This window comes from Lepisma saccharinum, chromosome 9, assembly GCF_977018435.1.
Source record: "Lepisma saccharinum chromosome 9, izLepSacc3.1, whole genome shotgun sequence".
Taxonomy (NCBI): Eukaryota; Metazoa; Arthropoda; class Insecta; order Zygentoma; family Lepismatidae; genus Lepisma; species Lepisma saccharinum.
In genome coordinates this window covers 89,156,948-89,179,269 of record NC_139237.1, presented here as the reverse complement: position 1 = coordinate 89,179,269, position 22,322 = coordinate 89,156,948, and the positions used below count along the sequence as shown (strand labels likewise).

The window sequence follows — 22,322 nt, the reverse complement described above, 5'->3', positions numbered from 1 at the left end:
TCAACTGAATTCATGCCTAACTGCTATGGAAAGCTGTGAAAACTATTATCAGAAAACTAACGGGAGAAATCTAAAATATCACAGCCTTTCCAGTCGGTAATTGCGTAAGTAAACGAAAAGACAAGATTGTTATAAAAAATGCGGGATTGCCCATTTTTGTGAAAAAGGCATTGTGCGAGATTTAAAAGCAGAACATTTTAATATTGTATGTAAATGTAAGGGTGTAATAAACGTGACTGCTTCCCGTAAAATATCACTGCACTCTCCACGTTTCTCTTCTGTCTTTTCTTTGGCGCCGTCAATAGCTTCAACACGTTGTTTTTTTTATATATATATTTGTCACATATTTGTTTTAATTAGTATTCTGCTCGTTCCGCCACCTGAACGCAGCAGCTAGGGCTCAAAGGGCAGTGCAGTTACACCGGAAGAAGGCTCGGAAATGGCAGGCTTCAGAAGTTAACTCATCCAAATTAAATTAAACAGGCATGTGCTCTCTTTAAATTTAAATCATAGTTCACAAATAATTTGATTAAAAGTTTTAAAAGTATCTGTTTTATTTAATAACGTATTGATTGGTGCATTCTTCTACAGCATAGCTATAGGCAGTGACCACACTACGGGGGGGGGGGGGGGGGAAGGGCAGGACAATTTCTCTCTCTCTTATCTGTCCCCAGTATAACGAAAAAAATAATTAAATGAATGAATGCTCTTTTAGCCAAACTATGCATTTTTGTGTCGTATGTAACGGAATAATACACATGATTGCCCCGGGAAAATATGATTTACCCCTCCATCTTTTCTATTGCGCCGTCACTAGCTACAACGTATTTTGATTTCTATTGTTCCCACATATTCATTTTAATTTTAATATTGTGAATCATATTCCACTGAATAGGCGCCGACTCCATGGGGCTTGGGGGGAAGGCTCGAGCCCCCCCCCCCAATGTTAACGATGTGGGGGCAGAGCCCCCAAATAATTTTGCTTTAGAGGATCTAATGTATTATTTTGCTTCTCTTGTAAAGTTTACTCTGAATTGTGCCACATGAACTTAACTTTAAATACACATTTGAAATGTTCTAGACCATCAATTTGGGGGTCTGAGACCGCTAAATCATCAACTTTGGGGGGGGGGGCTATAACCAGAGACAGCAAAACACATGACTTATTACTATATACTAAGTATGTAATTATGAGTATTGTTAAAATTTTTACTAAAAAGAGTTTCAAGAGACGATGTGCATGAACTAGGGTAGTGGATGGGACGTTTGGGCTACTAATGGATCTAACATGACATTCAGAACGAGATCATTGATATATTAGGGAGATCTGTTTTGCGCTCCGTGGTAGCAGATATTAAAAGTCGTGAATATTTTGCTATTATGGTTGACGAAACTTGTGACATATCCATCCGTAGACAATTAATATTCTGCATTAGAACTATGAATAAAAATTTTGATATTTTTGAGGAATTCATGGGCTTTTATGAGATTCCGAACTCTGAGGCCAAAACTTAAAAAAAGGGAGAGAATGAGTCATTCATTAATTTATTTCAGTGATCAGAGCCCCCCCAATAATTTTGAGAAGTCGGCGTCCCTGTTCCACTGTGTTACCTCATGTAGTATACCCCCCCACACACATGTACGATTGCAGTTGTAAGTTTTAGACTAAGCTTGTCAAATGTCCACTTATATCTTTGTATTCTTGAGCCATTTAAAAAGAATCATTTCGCTCCTTCTGGACAATGTTTTCCCACTGGAAGCCCCTTTGCAGATCGAGATCCGGGGCTATAGCCTTCCCAAGCCACCGTCCCCTCCAAATACTGTCCTGGCCTCGTGAAAGAAAAATATATGTACTTCTACGAAATATTAATTTGACTTGGCAGTTTCTTTTTTCGAACAGGAATAAGTTTTATATTTTAATAGCTTATAAATTTACACTAGCAATTTTGAGTAAAGGTTTTGCGTAACCCTAAAAGTACATTTAGAGACTGCAAGGTCAACTCTCGATATTTCAGATATATTAATAATTTTCATCACAACATCTAGTAATAATTATTTGTTACTTCAATAACCTCCTCGCAAATGTTTCTCGCATATTAAAACATAGATGCCATATGATTGTCATTTTCTGTTTATTTCCTTGTAATGCTGACCTCCGTGGCGAAGTGGTTAGACAAAGCTTTACGATGCCAAGGGCCCCCAGGTTCGAATCCCCGCCCGCGCATGGGTCTACTTTCCTTTCATCAATTTCACATATCATCACGCATCCTCATCTTTGCGATTAGCCATATGTGAGAGATATGCGAAGTAAAATAAACTAAGTCTATTAATCAATTGTTTTTTAAAACTCTTTAATTCTTCTTTAGCATGCGCGTTTTTGTTAAAATTATTGCTACCTTCATTTGGTGCAAAGGTACATAAACCTTAAACTTAAAACTCAGCTAGCTTATCTACAGGGTAGGGTTCTTTGTAGACAACGAAACCAGACAGGATGCCTTCCAATGGAGACGTTTAAACGAATATATTATTTAAACACAGGATACATGGAGTAAGAATATTTGCATGATAAGCTACTTTCTTCTATGCTTTTTATTATTTTATTTTCTCTATCTGTATATTCTTCTATCTGGACTTCCTTCTCAATGGACAGATCTGGATCTGGACTTCCTTCTTAATGGACGGTCTGGATCGGGACTTCCTTCTCAATGGACAGTCTGGATCGGGACTTCCTTCTCAATGGACAGTCTGGATCGGGACTTCCTTCTCAATGGACAGATCTGGATCGGGACTTCCTTCTCAATGGACAGATCTGGATCGGGACTTCCTTCTCAATGGACAGATCTGGATCTGGACTTCCTTCTTAATGGACAGTCTGGATCGGTACTTCCTTCTCGTCTTTTTTGTTAACTTCCCTATGGATTTCAATTTAGGTTTTGACTATTTAACGAATTCCTTTAAGCGTTGGGAATAATACTAATATCCTCCCTTGGGGCTGCAATTGGAACGCGCCACCACTAACTAGGTACAACAGAGTGTATACTTGGTGCAGCCGATTGACATGCGCATCCAAGTAGGTGCTACAGTTAAACTGCGCAACCAAAAAGTGCTGTGGGGCGTCGATCAGAACGCGCTCGCCACTGATGTAAACAAAATTTCCGCTACGGGAATGGTAAATCAACCAAACAGATGCAATATCTGTTCAAAGACCCAAACTTGTATCAGTGCTTTGCAGTGGCGATGCTACATAAAGGGCAACTAGGGCACTGCCCCACAACAATTTTAACATAAAAAGTTCATCTGAAGAGACGATCGGTATATACGCGTAAATATTTTTTTTGTTTTTTCCCTCAACCCCTACGTTGCTGCAACCAGACTTACAGGGTATGCACCCTGTGCGAGGTTAATATATTTCTACGTCCTGTTGGAGAGACTCCAATCTCGGCTCTGCCCAGGAGACGTGACGTCACTGACTAATCCAAACATTTAAAGCATAGGCAAGGGACGGTCCCCTCACAATGGAAAAGCGCAAAATTCGTAGCCGTCTCTGGGCAGTGAACGAGGTGCCCTGCCCATTCATGTTTGCCTCGTTCAGTGTTTCCAACGCTTGGCAGGCAGTTCATTCGTTCTTCCAGCATGCAGCAATAAGATAGAAAAAAATCCCTCGAATGCTTTTCTTCGCGCTTGTTCCGGCGACCTGAAAAGTTGACAACACTTTTTATTGCTCAAACTAGTCCCTCGTATTTTCAAAAAGGTCCTCCTTTCTTCCCATTGTAATACGGATTTGGATTTGAGTTAGTGTGTGAGTTTGCGTTGCGTTCCGTCTGTGCGTATTGGTCGCTTATGAAATAATTAGTTTTTCGCGAGTTTATAGTTACTGTACGTGTTTATTTATTTGTGTGATTGTGTCTGTGTTCCAGCAACTTGACATGCAGAATATCTTCGTAAGTATAAACGAAATTTTTGGGGGTACATGGCCAATGTAAAGTGTTGTTACTGAACTTAACGCTGCATCATCTTCCAAGTTAGTCATTGATATTAGTGGATACTTGGTGAATATAGAATATTTCTTTTCATTATTTTGGAAGACATTTTGCGACGCTAAAATGACATTGAATCATGTAGAAACTTTAATATCTACGCCTTTCAATTCATTGACAATGGAAGAGAAACTGCAGATAAAGCTACTAGGACCACATCGACCAAATATTTCAATTCAGCATTCAACAACATGTAAGGGAAAGCAAGTAAATCGGAATTTTAACATGGACTGGTATCAACGAAAAGTGTGGCTTTGTGGTTGCGATAAACGCAGCGCTTTATTTTGCTTTCCTTGTATTTTGTTTGGGGGCGACTTTGCTTGGACACGTACGGGTATAAAGGACATGAAACATTTGTCAGAAAAAATAAAAAGCCACGAATCTTCCAAATTGCACATTAATGCATGTACGGATCTTGCATTACTGGGTCGTGTAAGTATTGCTAAACAACTGGACTCATCATATCGAATAGCAGTGAAAAGGCACAATGATATGGTTGACAAGAACAGGAAAATTCTATCAACTATTATAGACTGCATTAAATTTTGCGGTGTATTTGAATGTGCATTGAGAGGTCATGATGAATCTGCAGATTCACTTAACAGAGGAATATTTCTTGGCCTTGTAAATTTTGCGGCAGAACTTGATTCATCATTGAAAGAACATCTTGTGTCTGCTAGTGTATTTAAGGGAACCTCAAGCACGGTTCAAAATGAAATTTTGGACTGCATTTTGGAAGTATGCAGAGAAGAAATAAGCATTCAGATAGAAAATGCTCATTTTGTTGCAATTCAGGCTGACGAAACTACAGATTCTTCTTCACAGCTACAACTTGTTCTCATTTTCCGCTATGAGAGATCTGGAAAAGTTTACGAACGATTCTGGGGATTTTTTAATCCTGCTCGTGCCAGAGCAAACGATATTGCAGAAATATTGTTATCCGAAATAGGTCAGTTCTTAAAAGATAAGCCCTATAAATTAATTGCTCAGTGCTTCGATGGGGCAGCTGTAATGAGCGGGCAACATGCAGGTGTTCAAACACTTATTAGGAAGCATTATGAATGTGCATATTTTATTCATTGCTATGCCCATCAATTAAATCTCACCATGCAACAGGCTACTCTGCATATAAGTGGGGTCAGGACATTTTTCATGCATCTTACTGGCTTTGCATCATTCTTTTCGAGGTCACCTCAGAGAATTGCTGCTTTAGAATCAGTTGCATCAAAGCGGTTGCCCAGGGCAATTCCTACGCGGTGGAATTTCAATAGCAGACTGGTGAATACAATATTTGAATACAGGACGGAAATTATTGAATGTCTTGAAAACATAGAACAGAGTGCCGAATTCGACGGTGTGACAATTCGAGAGGCAGCTGGTTTATGTCATCAATTGAAAAACAACACCTTTATGTATTGGCTGTCACTCTTTCACAAAATCATGCCGCATGTTGACCACTTGTACGCCGAAGTTCAGAAAACGAACACGGACCCAGTACAAGTGCATGCTGCTATAAACAAATTCCAAAATGCAGTCACGGACGTGAGAAATGACATATCCGGAAGAGAACGTTCATCCGAGGAAGGAAGCGATCCAAAACGTCGGCGTGAATCGAACTCGGCAACAGGGAAGCTAGCGACATCTCTAGAAGTTTGTGATACAATAACAACGCAAGCCCGTGAGTGCTTCTCATTCACAGGGCATCTTGTGGCTTCAACACTTTTTAGCTCAAATAAGTTTGAGACATATGCTCTAAAATTTCCTGAATGTGAGGTAAACGCTGCTGTTGATGCATACCCCTTTCTAAATAAGCCACGGCTGAAAACTGAACTAACTACGTTGTACACGAGGAAAGATTTCAGAATCAGTGGTGGAGCAACCTCCCTCCTTCAGTTTTTCCTTCATAACAACTTAGAAGGGGTATACGCTGAAATTGTGAAGCTGTTACGTGTTATTGTAACCACTCCCATGAACACTGCGGAATCAGAAAGGTGCTTCTCTACGCTAAAGCGCATTAAAACTTTTATGCGTAACACCATGAAAGAGAAGAGATTAAATGCATTGGCCATGCTATCTATCGAAAAAAAACTTGTTCGTGAAATTCCTGACTTCAACAAAAGAGTAATGGAGAAGTTTGCATGTTTGAAGAACCGCAGAATGGACTTCTTATACAAAGACATAACACATTAATATTAGTTTACATTATTGGCATGGTGAGGTGCAGAAAGGATGAGGAGCAAGATCCCCTCCCCCCAGTGTTAAAAGTGTGAATGTGTGAAATTTTGACATATTGTAGTGAATCAACTACTCTGCACTATATAACTTTGTGTGGAATCCAAGTCCATGCCCCCTCCCTCTATTAGAAGACGAGGAGCAGCCGCTCGCCTGGAGATAGATGATGCATATAGGCTTCATTCACAGTTCATCGTACGAAGGAAAATATTCATCGCAGAAACTGGAGAAGCTCTTCCATCATTATAAATGGAAAGAAAGGTATTTTATTTTCTCTTATTTCTGTAATTAGTATCTTCACTTCTTCATTTTATTTGGTTATTGATCAGCAGTGAGGGGTGCTGACCATTTCACAGATTTCACCGTCGTTGTTGAAAGTACGTTTCGCATTGCTTCCTTTCTCATGCACTTTATAGCAGAGTTAACAGTATAACATTTTCCTAATCATTCCAGTATCTACCCAAACTTTAGTTACTGCAAGAGTATAGGGTTCCGACGTCAGTATTCGAGTTTTTTTATTCATGTAATTTGTTCCATATGTTGCTGATATTTCGTAATCCTACGTAGTGAGTATTTAATGCTCTTTGGAGAGATATCTTGATCAGAATGTTAATTTTATTCCAAATAGTGACCCATTGTTCGAACAATTTACTTACTCCATGTCAAGGAACTCCACTCAAAAACCTTAAAGAGGAATATAGAGGTTAAATGCCCCCCCCCCTCCCCACCCAAAAAGAAAAATGTGCCCTGCCTGCCTGAAAAGGCACGCGCCGCCCCTGGTGCTTTGACTTCCTTAATTTTCATATTAACTTACATGTGATCATTGATTTGATTTATAAGATATATATATTAATTTACTTCTTTCATATTTATTTTTTGTCTTCTTATAATATATTCTATTGTTTTTCATCTTTCCGATTTGCTTTGTTCTTATTTATAAAGTTATTCACATATATTATGCCAATTCTTAACCTTGCATGCCTGGTGCTGCCATCTCTATTCGTCTTTGGCAAACTATTCACATTACTTGGTCCTATTGGGTACGTAACACAATATTCCCCCTGTTGGCCATAAAAAAAATTGTCGTAATATATATTTATATATGTGCAGATACATTTTTTTTTCAAATTATATATGTACAATTCTATTATTTCTTCTTGACGCTTTCTTTCTTCTCTTCTGTACAATTATATCTTCTAATGTTGTCTAAATTCTCTCTCCTTTCTACATCTGTTTTTATGTGCTTTAGCAGAACTGTATTTTGAAAAGTACTTATCACTTCATATGGGCCTTCATATATGAAAAATAGCTTTTTGATAGCTTTCTCTGAAGCTTTGCTCACCGGATGTGTTTTACAAAACACCAAATCTCCTTTCTTGATATCTATTTTTTTAACCTTCTTCTCGTCCTTTGTTTTTCTTCTATTTCTCTTTTTATACAACTCTGATATCACTTTCTTCATTTCGCTCTTTTGCTCCATCATATCTGGCCACTCCAATTCTTCAAACACATATGGTTCCTCCGTGTATCCGAGAAATAATTCAGCAGGGCTTCTTCCTGTTTCTTCTGACAATGCGTTATTTAACAATTTAGTTATTTTATTAACAACAGTTGACCATCGTGTATGGTTATCGTGGCAGTATGTTCTTAACAGTCTGACTATTTCTCCATTGTATCGTTCTATGGGATTCGAGCTGGGGTGGTATCGCGTTACATTTATTAATTTGACTCCTTTGAATTGCATATAGTCCATGAAATACTCCGATACAAACTGTGTACCATTATCTGTTAACACCTTTCTAGGAATTCCATAGTGTTTAGTGAAACCGTCTTCGAAACATTTAACTATATCTTTTGATGTTGCTTTTCTTATGTTGTAACACATTACAAATTTACTATTTATGTCCACGCATGTAAGGATGTATTGGAATCCTCTTGATCTCGGCAGTGGTCCAATTAAGTCTATGGATATTAAATCCAATGGCCTTCGAGCTATAACGTGTAATTCTTCCTTTCTTAATTTCCATTTAGATGGCTTAGTCTGTATGCATACAACGCAGTTTCTAACATGGTCCACAACATCCTTTTTCAGAGTCTTCCAAAAATAAAAACGACGTGCCATCCTCAAAGTTTTGTCTGTCCCAAAATGTCCTGACTCTTCATGTACTGTTGTTAAGATCTTATAGATCATTGTTTTGGGTACACATAACCTTACTTGGTGTGGATTTTCAATGTTCACTTTAAAAATCATGCCTTCTATAATTCTGTAATTCCCTTTGATTCTGGCTTTTCTTATCTTCGTTTCTCTAACAATAGTTTCTCCTTCCAATATTTTAAATATAGTACTAAGTTCTTCATCTTCTTTCATCTCTTTTATCCATTCTTCTTTTACTATATTCTTCATTTCTTCCTCCACAATCGCATTTATGGACAATTTGATTATCTCTTCTGGTTCTTGTTGGGGTCTTATTGGAGCTCTGCTTAATGCATCGGCAATTTGATTATCCCTGCCCTTTATATCAATCACTTCAAAGCTATATTCTTGTATTAACAGGGCCCATCTGGTAAGTCTAGGATTCCACTGCTTTGCCGAATTTAACCAGACCAAGCTTTTGTGATCGCTGAATACCTTAAATCTCCTTCCTTTGAGGTATGGTGAGAACTTTTGTATTCCGAATAGGATGGCTAGACATTCGAGTTCACTTAGCGTATAGGATTTCTCAAAAGTCTTAAGAGAACGGCTGGCATACTGGATGACTTGGTCTTCTCCATTGCTGTCCTTCTGGAATAGATACGCCCCTAGTCCTATATTAGATGCATCGGTTCCCAAGCAAAATGTTTTCTCGAAATTCGGTTGGCTTATGGCAGGCGATGATATGAGATCGATCTTCAGTACACCGAAAGCTTTATCTTCTTCTTCTCCCCAATTCCACTTGTTAGTTTTCTTTAATAGCTCATACAATGGTCTGGCCTTTTGTGCAAAATCTCTAATGAACTTGCTTCTCCAATTACACATTCCAAGAAATCTCTGTAATTGTTTCTTTGTAATTGGCTTAGGGAAACGTCTTATCGCTTCATCCTTATCTGTACATAGCTTAATTTCTCCACCGGATATAACATGGCCTAAAAACTTAACTTCCTTTCTGACAAAAGAGCATTTCTCCAGTTTGACGGTTAATCCTGCTTTTCCTAATTTGTTCAATACCCAATCTATTCTTCTTATATGTGAATCCCAGTCTTTACTGTGAATGCACATGTCATCTACATATATGGCTAACCAATGCTTAGTTTCTATCCCAAATATCTTGTTCAACGCAGTCATAAATGCCGAAACCGATGAATTTAAACCATATGGCAATCTTCTGAATTGAAACAATCTTGAGCCATATCTGAATGCTGTATACTTTCTTGACTTCTTCTCGATCTCAACTTGAAAGTATCCCAGGGTCAAATCAAAAGAAGTAAAGTATCTGCTTCCTGCAAATGAGTGTAGCATCTCATCTATTTTATCCACCTGGTTTCTTGGAAGTAATACGTGTTTGTTTAATTCTCTCAGATCTAAGACTGGTCTAACTCCTCCATTGGGTTTGTCAACTACATGCATCGGGCTTACATGTATGCTATTTGAATCTTCTATAATTTCCCATCTTAACCATTTCTGAAGTTCTTCCTCTACAGCTTTTCTTTTCGCAAAAGGTATCGGATACTGTTTAGATACTATAGGTCTTTCTGTATCTACTTCTATTTCGTAGGAATACCCTCTGGTGAGTCCTGGCTTTTGGCTAAACAAATTCCTATGCTCTAACAAAACTTCTTGTAATTCCTTCCTCTCTTCTTTGGAGATATCTTTGCACTCATCAACCTTATTCTTTATCTCTTCAACAGATGCAGTGTATTCATCATTTTCTTTATTCATTTCACTTTCAATTTCTTCACATATATCATTTGGTACTGCCTTCATCTGTCCGTACATTAAATTGAGGTTGCCGATGCATTCTTTTCTCTCCATTTCGTTGTTTACAGTTTCCATAGGAACATCTAGTCTTTCTTCTTCCAATGACTCTAGATTCAATCTTCTCTCTTTGATATAAATATGACCATCATATTTGTCCAAAAATGGTATTCCTAATATCATATCACTTCTAGACCTTTTACTACGAGAAATCTGACAGGAAAATTTAACCCTTGAAGGTTCATCATTACGCCGACGGTTCCCTGTATTTTATATTCTTCTTTCCCTGCTGCCATGACCAATCTTATTTTATCCCTTTCTGATGCATCTAGACGAGCTTGTGGATATTTTCCTTTTATCCGTTTCCAACAATCATAACTCATTACTTCTACCACACTACCACAATCTATTAGGCACTTTACTTCTAATTCTATAATTTTTGCCTTTACATAAAAAGTTCTTCCTGGCTTCAGGTCATTGAAATTCGGCTCTTCTATTAAATATAACTCAAGACTTTCTCTTTCACTATGTACATTTCTATTTACAATTTCTCCCTGCCTTACATTTCTGTCTGTTTTTGCTCTCACACCTGGGAGATGCTGCAAGAGCCTTACATGTTTGACCCTCTATTCTCTTCTGCATTCCTTGAATCTTCATCTGCTGTAATTCCCTCTTGGAATCTTCTTGCGTCATTACAATAATTTCTGGCTAATTCTATGGCTTCGTCTCTTTCTACATCCGGAAGTGCATTTCTTCTTTCCATTTCTTCATTGGGCACACTTACTCGGTATTCTCTTTCGTTCTGTTCATATATGTTCCTCCATCGCTGATTTCCTCCTCTTCCGTATCTTCGGAAATTATTTCGGCCTCTCACGTTTCTCCAATTTCCTCGATATCTATCATCGTTTCTCTCTCTTTCTTCCACAGAGTCTATGTTTCTTTCATATCTTCCATTGTTTCTTCCTACGTCTCTTCTTTCTGCACTTGGTCTCTGGTTTCTAACTTCTATTCTTCTGACATCAAATTCCTGTCTCCGGAACTTTGGTTTTGAGCGCCCTTCTTCTTCTGAATGTTGCCTCTTTCCATAGAATCTTCCTTCCTTATCGTTCCAGGAATTCTGAGTTTTTGTTAGCACATCTTCGGTTCTTAGATATTCAATCAAATCATCAACTGCTTTTATCTTAACCGCTGCTATAGCTCTCTGTATTCTTAATGGCAATGTTTGGACAACTTGTTTAACCAACTCCTCTTCACTGCATCCTTCCTTTAGGTTTTTGAAGCTTCTAAGGGTCTCCCATGTATGTTCTTCCAGGCTGTCGACTTTTGACCAATCTACATATCTTCTTTTTAATGCTTCTAGCTGCCTTTCCTTTATGTCTTCACTGCAGTAGTAATTCAGGAATTTTCGGCTGAACTCCTTAAAATTTCTGAATTTGTGCTGATTTAGTTGATACCATCCTGCTGCCGACTGTTCAAAACATGTCTCTATGACGTTCAAAATCATTCCTTCGGGGATCCTCATAAGTCTGACATTTGTTGTTAGTTCCCTTAAAAACTTTCTGGGACATTTATCAGATATATTCCCATTGAATTTTGGAAGATGCTGCAATTCTTGTGGCCTAGGTATCCTGGTCCTATAGTTCTCGTCTCTCGGGAATTCATTTTCCAATATGTCTAAGAGCCTTTCATTATTACTTCCATCTTCGCTATTCTTCCATTTCCTTTTCTTGTGACCTCCCGCTATTCTATATCTCTTATGCTTCTCTTCTTCCTCTGTCGTCGATTCATCGCTTGAACTCTCTTCTCTCAGCTCTTTCTTAACCTTCGTTTCTTCACTTTCTCGAAACCTAGGATTTATGTTTCCTTCTTTGATGAATAGCTTTCCTAACTTTCTTTCCACTTCTTCTACTTTCTTTTCTGTCTTCTCTATCTTTGACACTGCCCCATTTAATTTTCTGTCTAATTCCTTTCCTTTCTTATCTGCTGCATTAATTTTATTTTGATTTTCCGCAATGTCCTTCTCCATACTGCTAGTTTTTTCTTGAACTTCTTGCAGTTCCCGGGTACTTACTTCTCTCAGTTTTAGAACTTCCTTTTCCATTCTATTGCGTGTTTCCCAGCTTCTATCTTCCATTAGAACCTTTGTTTCCTCTATCTTGCTTTCATTTGCATCTACTCTAGAAGATACTGCTTCTATTTGCGATTTATTTTCAACAATTTTTCTTTACATACTGTCGGTTCTGTGTATATTCTCCTCTCTAAGTTTTGAAACTTCTTCCTCGATCGTCCTATTTATATCCACGCTTTTGTTTTCAATTACCAGTGTTGTTTCTTCTATCTTCTTTTCCAATGATCTTCTATTTTCTTCACATGTCTCGGTTATTTTCTCGTACATTTTCTTGCTTTCATTTCTTACTTCTTCTAACTTTTCTTTCACTTCCTTGTTATTTTCTTCTAACTTTTCTTTCACTTCCTTGTTATTTTCTTCTAACTTTTCTTTCACTTCCTTGTTATTTTCTTCTAACTTTTCTTTCACTTCCTTGTTATTTTCTTCTAACTTTTCTTTCACTTCCTTGTTATTTTCTTCTAACTTTTCTTTCACTTCCTTGTTATTTTCTTCTAACTTTTCTTTCACTTCCTTGTTATTTTCTTCTAACTTTTCTTTCACTTCCTTGTTATTTTCTTCTAACTTTCTATTACTTTCATCAAACTTCTCCTTCAATTCTCTGTTATTTTCATTTATCTGCATTGCCAGCTTTTGGAACATTTCCATCAAGTTTATTTCTTCTGTCTTCTGCTTTTCTTTTAGCTTTTCCTTCTTGCATTCCTTACATGTATAATCTTCTTCCCTTTTACTTATTGCTATGTATTTCTCCTTTCTTATTCCTTCGCACGTCCAATGTTTCATTTCCTTACATGTGACCAGAAAATAATTTCTTCCTTGTTTCCTTCCTCTCCGCAACAAATGAAAGTTTCCCTTTTTTCTCCGTCTTCCTTCATTGTAGCTTCTCCATTCTCATTTCCATCTTTATCCTTTTCCTCCATTTTCAATTATTCTTTCTCTCTTCGCTGTCTGGTTCCTAATTCTCTAGCCCCAAAAGTTGGTCGCCATTTATTTATGCTACCTTCATTTGGTGCAAAGGTACATAAACCTTAAACTTAAAACTCAGCTAGCTTATCTACAGGGTAGGGTTCTTTGTAGACAACGAAACCAGACAGGATGCCTTCCAATGGAGACGTTTAAACGAATATATTATTTAAACACAGGATACATGGAGTAAGAATATTTACATGATAAGCTACTTTCTTCTATGCTTTTTATTATTTTATTTTCTCTATCTGTATATTCTTCTATCTGGACTTCCTTCTCAATGGACAGATCTGGATCTGGACTTCCTTCTTAATGGACGGTCTGGATCGGGACTTCCTTCTCAATGGACAGTCTGGATTGGACTTCCTTCTCAATGGACAGATCTGGATCGGGACTTCCTTCTCAATGGACAGATCTGGATCTGGACTTCCTTCTTAATGGACAGTCTGGATCGGTACTTCCTTCTCGTCTTTTTTGTTAACTTCCCTATGGATTTCAATTTAGGTTTTGACTATTTAACGAATTCCTTTAAGCGTTGGGAATAATACTAATATCCTCCCTTGGGGCTGCAATTGGAACGCGCCACCACTAAAGCCCCTATCACACGGAACTGGTTTTCTATTTGGAATGCTCTAGTTGACGCTGGACTGGCTACCCATTTGCTAGTTTTCGCCTCACACGGTACTTGTTATATCGTACTTGTCGATAGTCTTTCGTTTCCATAATGGCGGCCGCGCGAGATGTAAACAACGTATCACTTCACACTTTTAAAATACGATAACTATCCAACCGAGAGGAATATCGCATCGCATTAAATGGTTTTAGGTAGAGAAGAACGGCGCTGATAAAATACGTACTTTACAACGTTTACTATACACGTATGGAAGAATATTTTAGCTTTTTCAATTGTAAACTTGCCTTTCGTGTTGTATGCACTCGGAAGCCACAGACAAAAAAAGGCTACTTTACAAACTCACAGAATATCTTCACGTGGCCAAACTTTGCTCTGATTGGCTGTTCAACAGAATCTAGTCGAAGAAGTTAGTAGCAATTAGAGCATGTCCTATTCCTCAAAACCAGTCAAGCAGTCAGCCAGGCGGCCATGATTACTACCCAGAAAGTTATAATGCAGAAGGCCTTAGAAAGAGCGTTTCGCGGGCTAACAGCAGCCGTCGCTCGCACACTATTGCCGATACTCTCGTGTCGTCTGCTCCTCAGCCGAACAAACAGGCCGAGGTAGCAAGAGGCAGAGGTCATTCACCCTTCCAGAAGGGTGCAGCGAGAGCTAGCTGTGGCAACCGGGCTCGCTCATTCGCGGACCTGATTGGTTCTCGCAGACACACCCCCATATTGTTGTCTGCTGTAAGCCCGCGAAGCCAACTTTCTAAGGCCTTCTGCATTATAGTTCATCGCCAACTAACTAGAAATCCAGTTCCGTGTGATAGGGGCTTAACTAGGTACAACAGAGTGTATACTTGGTGCAGCCGATTGACATGCGCATCCAAGTAGGTGCTACAGTTAAACTGCGCAACCAAAAAGTGCTGTGGGGCGTCGATCAGAACGCGCTCGCCACTGATGTAAACAAAATTTCCGCTACGGGAATGGTAAATCAACCAAACAGATGCAATATCTGTTCAAAGACCCAAACTTGTATCAGTGCTTTGACTTCCTTAATTTTCATATTAACTTACATGTGATCATTGATTTGATTTATAAGATATATATATTAATTTACTTCTTTCATATTTATTTTTTGTCTTCTTATAATATATTCTATTGTTTTTCATCTTTCCGATTTGCTTTGTTCTTATTTATAAAGTTATTCACATATATTATGCCAATTCTTAACCTTGCACGCCTGGTGCTGCCATCTCTATTCGTCTTTGGCAAACTATTCACATTACTTGGTCCTATTGGGTACGTAACATTATATTACGATTTGTAAAATGACGAAATTCGAAAGGAGAACACGCAATTTTCTTTGTAGCGCATCGGTCAGAAAGTTTCAGGAATATGGATTTTCAAAATACATTGTTCACATGTACTTTGCTCCCTTTTAAAAGTAGCGCGTTTTCAATAATGTTACAAATCATTAAAAGGATGCCTCAATACCATCATGAAGCATGACAATTAATATTTTCCCCCTCCTAAAAGTAATAATATACTTTAGCTCTCTGAATCTCCCATATAAATGCTAGGGGCAGTCTGCCTCAGCCGAGCTCACTGCTTCTCCGGTGACGTCATGCGTTCGTGCAAGATCGGCAATCTTCGGATGGCTTTACCTAATCTCTATCTACCTTGGGTAATGGTGGCACGAGATATCGTGAAACGGAGATGCATTAATGTCGAAATGTACACTAGGTACCATCATGCATTGCTGCAAAACATTAAAAGAGTAAACGGTGCAGGAAAAGGCAATGTGTGTGTGTTGTTATTACGGGAGACAAAATCTCCTGTAACTGTTGAGCGTTTTATTGGAAAGAATATAAGAAGGATTCGCCTACGAAACAATCATTTCACGGAGTCCCGCAAGGAAGTTGCGGACTTAGTGGAATTGAAGTTCAGGATTTAGGAGCTGTGGCACGTGGAGTGAATTCATCAATAGACTTGATATTGTGAAAGCCACTCAGGATACCCACGTAGAACTTTATTAATAATGAGAAGTTTGTTCAATAAAGATTCTGTGAGTCAATGAATGTAATTCCATGTCTGTTGTTTCTGAGAAACGTTTTACAGTTAAGATATTTTGATCTGGTGTGGGGTGAATAAATTATGGACACCCTGTACTAATATACATCGAAGATGGATGTTTGTTCACCTGTAAATAGTTTATTTCTGGCAGCCGGTCTTATAGATCCAAGCGAAAAATTTGTTCCCCGTTTATATCGAGAACCTTGGCGTACAAAGTACGAGTGTGTGCCTTGATCTTTGTTTCAGAGCTTTCCAAATTGCAGCGACGACGACGCCCCACCCATTCATAAATCCTCCAGGCCTTTAATCACGGAGAATGCAACTCGCGGAGGCCAAATAGAGCAATTCCAGAGCAGGCGTTGCATTTCCAGCGGCTGGAGAAACCAGAGATGTTAAAGGAGAAAGGAGCGGCATTAGCGGTGAAAGGGCTTACCTCAGGCCGGTTTGTGTGATTTGAGCCACTGTTGATACTGCCGTACAACATGCACTCTGTTTCTATTAAGCTAAAAACCTCACGTTTAGACGCCCAACAATGGGTACAGAAGTTCCCTTAATGTTTGCCTGGGATGGATTGAAGCCACAGGCACGTGTTCCGCTTTTGAACGCACAAAGTTGTGCAATTACGTGTAAAAACAAAATATTTTCTACATGACACGTAAATTACGCGTAAAAGCTTGTAAAGTACCTAAAAAACTAGTCAAAACATAAAAATTAAAATAAAACATGTTTTTTTACGATGGTTATGTATGTCAGTTGGCAGTGGTAGAAAGCAAAGAAAAAAAATCTTTAAAAAACTTTTCCTTCCAAATTTGTATGTGCTCTAATATTGGAATTTTACAAATTGCCATATTCACATTCACATCATAATTAGCCTATGCATATGTACGATACGCATGAAAAATGAATTTGAAGCTGTTACTAAAACTTTAAGATCCAATCAAAATAAATTGTCGTTAATCGTTATGTTATGTACAAGACATACACGTCAACAGGTTTCTCAAGTTTTAAAAATATGTGAAAGAACATATTTATTTTTAAAAAAATCTGTTAGTGAAGGTGAGGGCGTGAGGTGGCTGAATAAACAATCTTCAAAAAGTAATGATTTTGTGCTGAAATATGTAAGAAACTTAAAGTTTAAAATGTAATATAATTAAAGTTTTTTTTAATATATTTTTTTAAAAAAATAGTTTTTTACATCTGTTAAAAAACCTGGTTTTCTACGCGAAGTAAATTACTAGTAAATTGTAAATTACCTTGCCAACGCTTTGAGGGCGATTAAATCTAGCTACTGGTTATATACTGCAATACCCTTATCGTTCCATTTTATAGATACTATTGTGGCATATCTTGAAGCTTTCCTGTTATAATATCCATTCTGTCCAGGGAATCTGTGGCGCAAGCGAACGAAACCAAGTCCTCTGCGCAAGTAGTGAATCTATAATCTCGACCAATGAACGTGTGGTAGAGGAAGTGAGTGAGTGCATTGTGCTGAAAACACTGCTACAGCTACCAGCTGTTATCAGCAGCGCGCACCGATCACTTGCTTTCTCCCCTTCTCTATCGTTTAAATTTCTATTATTTTAAATAGAAACCAGTTTAACGAAACTTCTTGAAAGTGTCAATAGACATGTAAAAGATAGTACAAAATATGATCTTTTGTTGCAGGTCAGCGTGTCTGTATACTCGTTATGTTGTTGACTGTAATAAGTTTAATAGTATTGTAATCAGACAACTATAACTGAATCACCACCTGTTTTATGCACAAATATTTGGTACTTGTAATTTTCACTATTTTGAATTCTCAATTAATGTTATAAAAATGTTGCAAGTAACTCGATTGTTTGTTTACATCAGATGAATAATACTACTAATAATAATAACTTTCAGTGCCTTTTCTACGTTCCTAATGTACTTCGAAAAAATAGAATCTGCCGTTATTTTGTAGTACTGTAAAAATCGCATGCATTAACTGTTTCAGTACAACCATACGGTCTGGGTATTTTATAGTAGCTCTTCGTATATCTGCAAACCTCATAAAAACGCTTTTAAAGAATTTCCTATTCATACTTTGTATAAAACTGCTTGCGGTTTGCTGGTACTTACATTGAGTATCCTGAATACCACATCTGTTACATTAATTTGCCAAATAACTGTAAATTTTATATTTTTACCATTTGAAACAAGTCACTTTTTTTTTCTTTAAAAAAAAAGAGTCCATTGTATTTCCATGCATCGTTTGAATACAGAGAGAATTTCATACTTGCGTTACATTATTGATTGAGTTGATGGATAAATAATCGTGCTTTGTTGCGAATGATGAAAATGGCCCATTGCAAATTGTTAATCCGACGTATGTTGCATTTTTTTCTCTCCTTTTCTCTGCTTCTGAACAAAAACAGCTTTTATCTGTTCGATACATTTGGCATGATGTAGCGATTATGGTCTTATTGTGGAAATACGCTTTTGCATTGGAAAAATTAACTTTTTTTTGCCTCTGTTCTCTTGCAGATCAAAAATGGTTGATTTTGGATCCTCAAAGGATGGTTGGGTTTGTCCGAACGACCGACAGTTGGCGCTGAGAGCAAAGTAAGTACCCTGACAAATCATTATGTTTTCATCACTTAAGGGTAAAGCTGTTTATGTCGGAGGTATCTGGGAGTGAAATAATAAAATGTAAATATGTGCGTTGTAAAATTAAAAGTGGAAACACTGTTAGGAAAAGTTGATAACACCGTGCATGTGCTATCAGACGGTGAGCATTGACAGTTGGATTCCATGTCGATGTGCGGAGTACCAAAAGTGGTCGGTGCATCGAGTGCTGTTGTGTTTGTAGAAGTTTGGAATTAGCACAATTTTGTCTACTGCCCTAAAACATGTTTACAAAGGTAAAACAGCGATTTGGAGTAAAAATCTAGGTTGACTATGGCAAAAATACACGAGAATGTCATCAAGACTTGCATGAAGCCTGTGACAACAATACCTAGGCGTATCTGTTGGTGGCACAATGGGTAAGTGTATTTATTGAGGAGGTTGGGATGTGTCAGTGAGAACAACCTCAACACGAGGCAAATTGCATCATGCTGGGTTCCCCATATTTTCACCATACGATACGACTATGTATTGTTGTTAAAGGCTTCATGCAATTGGAATTGGACCACTGTCGTATCTGTCAGTTCAGTAGATGTTGAGTTTGTCTTTCCACCTTGGCAGGCTATTTGTCAGATGTACACCATCTCCTAAACCATTCCTCACAAGTCGAAATTACAAGGCAACCCCAACCTATCAGTGATCACGAAATATCACTATCTGTGAACTATTTCGATCATTATTTCCTCATTTCATTATTAGTTTCATAGGTCAACTTACTTATGCGCCACACTGTACTTCTCCAATTCGGATTTTGCACTCTATTATACCTTCATACATTGAAACGTAACACATTCCAGCTACTGCTACAATTCACGAATGAGAAACAACCTTTTGATAAAGCTTTGTGTTCTTCATAATATTCATGGCAAAGCCTATTTAGTCTCTATTATTGTTCCTTAGATATCTAGATTTTCCCAAGGTGCATGGTTTTAGCATTCTGGCTATAAATTGCACTGAAGTTGATGAACAACATCTCCAAAGATCATTTCGTACCATATTAATATGGAATTTTTTAGTCTTTGTCATATTGTTTCGGTTGACTTATCTTCTTACCATTGTCGTAAGATAGAGTATATTTCTTGTTCTTTAACCAAAAGGATACCAGGACTTTACAGAAGTTTCAAAAGTTGTTATTTATCTCGAGGCCAGCGTTACATAGCATCATACCAACAATACGTGTTCCGAACTCTCTATCTCTGATATATTCTGGAGAAGGTGAACGAGAACAAGTCTCTGCGCAAGTAGTGACGCGAGACGGCTCCGCCAATGGACACGCGAGAGGCAATGGGGTTGCGTGGAGGGGATAAAGCGACTGCAGTTACCAGCCATCGCAACAGCGTGTACTCCTTCGCTCGACCACCATGGCTTTGTTGCAGAGATAACCTAGACAGAGTATAGATTGAAAGTCAGGGGCGTATATTCAGGGCTATCTAGGCTATCTGCAAAGCCCAGACTCAGTGACCAAAATACAGAAAAAAATATCTATCACAAATGTGATTAAAATTGTTCATTTCAATAAGAAGATGAACTTGATTTCTTAGGAGTTGGAAACATTGCGCGGCTGGGGGTAACTCTGGTGGCGGGCGAACGGGACCGAGCTATCTTAAGGATCACCCGATCAATGTTGCAAACCAATTTTTTCAGCATGTAATTTTCACAGGGACGGATAATTTTGAAGCCAAATTATCGCAGGCAAGGGGAAAGTGTGGCATATGGATGGACAAGAACATCATTGAATGCTTGCAGACGAGTCGAGAAAGAGGTCGTTGACCTTCAAACAACTAGAGAGTGGGGAGGAGAAAAATGTTGGCTGACCGGTAATGGTTTATGAGTGTATCTAAATATTACCGAAATGACAAGGACCAGTTCTAGTCTAGATCGCATCGAATGGGCTTTAAGGGTTCCTTGATGGTGTGGCGACTAGATAATAGTCTATTAAAACAATCTACCCGCCACAGCTTCACTCTCTCCAAATATGGTGAGATTAAAGCGCGTAAGAACTTGATTACGTAATTTTCGCCATTCAGTTGTAAGACACGCCGGTAGAGGTTCTCCTGACGGCGACGTGCCTGGTTGCGCATGCGCGTCTTTATCTTGCAGACTGAGCTGTTCTTGCAAAAGAGAGAAAAAACGAGACTGGAGCCTGCCGAATCAACTCGGAGTACCAGTCCGTGCTCCCTCCCCTACTGTTGCGTAAGAGGCAAAATGCACAAAATTGGCTAGCGATTGTTTTCGCTTGAGCTTATATCACGTTTTCCAACTTGAATGGAATTTGCCGTATTATGTAACAGGGGACGGAACACAGTTAACTTGGATTAGGTCAAAAAGAAGTAAATTAGTTTCTTTTCATTGCATTTTGAGATTTAGTTAGAATTTCAGAATACTGTAGATTTTCGCATGTACTCCGAAGGCACTTATTTCAACGATCGACTAACAGTGTATATTTTCTGGTGACTTTTTATACGACATGAGAATGAATGAGTGTAAGTATGCTTGAATGTCTTTCCTCTGCAATTATGTACATATCGTATCTTTAATGTTGTGGTCCTTGTGCGAGAAAAGTAGAGTAAATGAGTGCGTGAAATTGGGTTGTGAAATAATAGCAATTGAGTCATTATATACAGGGTGTCGCAAAACTCTTTCAACAACGCTTGGGTGCTGGTAGATATCACAAAAACAAGTAACTTTTCCCTATAAAGTTTACCTCGAAAGCGCTTAGTTTCTGCGCTATAAGCGCTTAAAATCTATCCTGTACGTATGCAACCCAACACAGCAAACTCTTGCTCTGACATAACTAGCAGGGGCGCGTGGCAGGGTTGCCACTAGCGTTCCTCGTTAAGAGAGACGACTTAAAAACAACATTTTGGTATTCTTCCCTGAGCAAAATCCAAAACATTAAAGGTACTTGCGATGTTGTAAGAAGGATTGACAGTATTTATAAACTGACCAAGACAAATAATGGGCAGACTGAAATTCAAGATTACTCATTGTAAAATATCTCCATAATTAATTGATTGATTGATTTGGTTTATTTTATTTCGCTTTTCTGCCACCTTTGGCTAATCGCGAAGATGAGGATGATATGATGAAATAACAAATGACACCAATGTCTAGACCAGGATTTAAACCCGAGACACCTGGCGCCGTAGCGAGCTGTGCTAACCACATCACCACGGAGTGTTTCGTGTATCATGCAGTACCAACAATTGCAAGGAACACGTGAGATAGAGGAAATCCACGAACGAACAAATGTGAGCATGATGGTCTAGACATTGGTGTCATTTGTTATTTCATCATATCATCCTCATCTTCGCGATTAGCCAAAGGTGGCAGAAAAGCGAATTAAAATAAACCAAATCAATCAATCAATTATGGAGATATTTTACAATGAGTAATCTTGAATTTCAGTCTGCCCATTATTTGTCTTGGTCAGTTTTTAAATACTGTCAATCCTTCTTACAACATCGCAAGTACCATTAATGTTTTGGATTTTGCTCAGGGAAGACTACCAAGTTGTTGTTTTAAGTCGTCTCCCTTAACGAGGAACGCTAGTGGCAACCTTGCCACGCACCCCTGGTAGATATGTCAGAGCAAGCGTTTGCTGTGTTGGGTTGCATACGTACAGGATAGACTTTATGCGCTTATAGCGCAGAAACTAAGCGCTTTCGAG

The 22,322-nt window shown here is 38.3% G+C and overlaps 1 protein-coding gene across 3 annotated transcripts in view; it reads left to right on the top strand.

Moving 5' to 3' along the window:
• Rph (Rabphilin) overlaps positions 1-22,322 on the top strand; it is a 282,167-nt gene that overhangs the window by 176,351 nt on the left and 83,494 nt on the right. For all 3 annotated transcript variants that reach the window (XM_083128583.1, XM_083128582.1, XM_083128581.1), the window contains exon 2: positions 18,512-18,589. In XM_083128583.1, coding sequence (XP_082984709.1) covers positions 18,519-18,589 — 71 coding nt within the window. In that variant the 5' untranslated portion in view covers positions 18,512-18,518. The remainder of the gene's footprint in view (positions 1-18,511; positions 18,590-22,322) is intronic.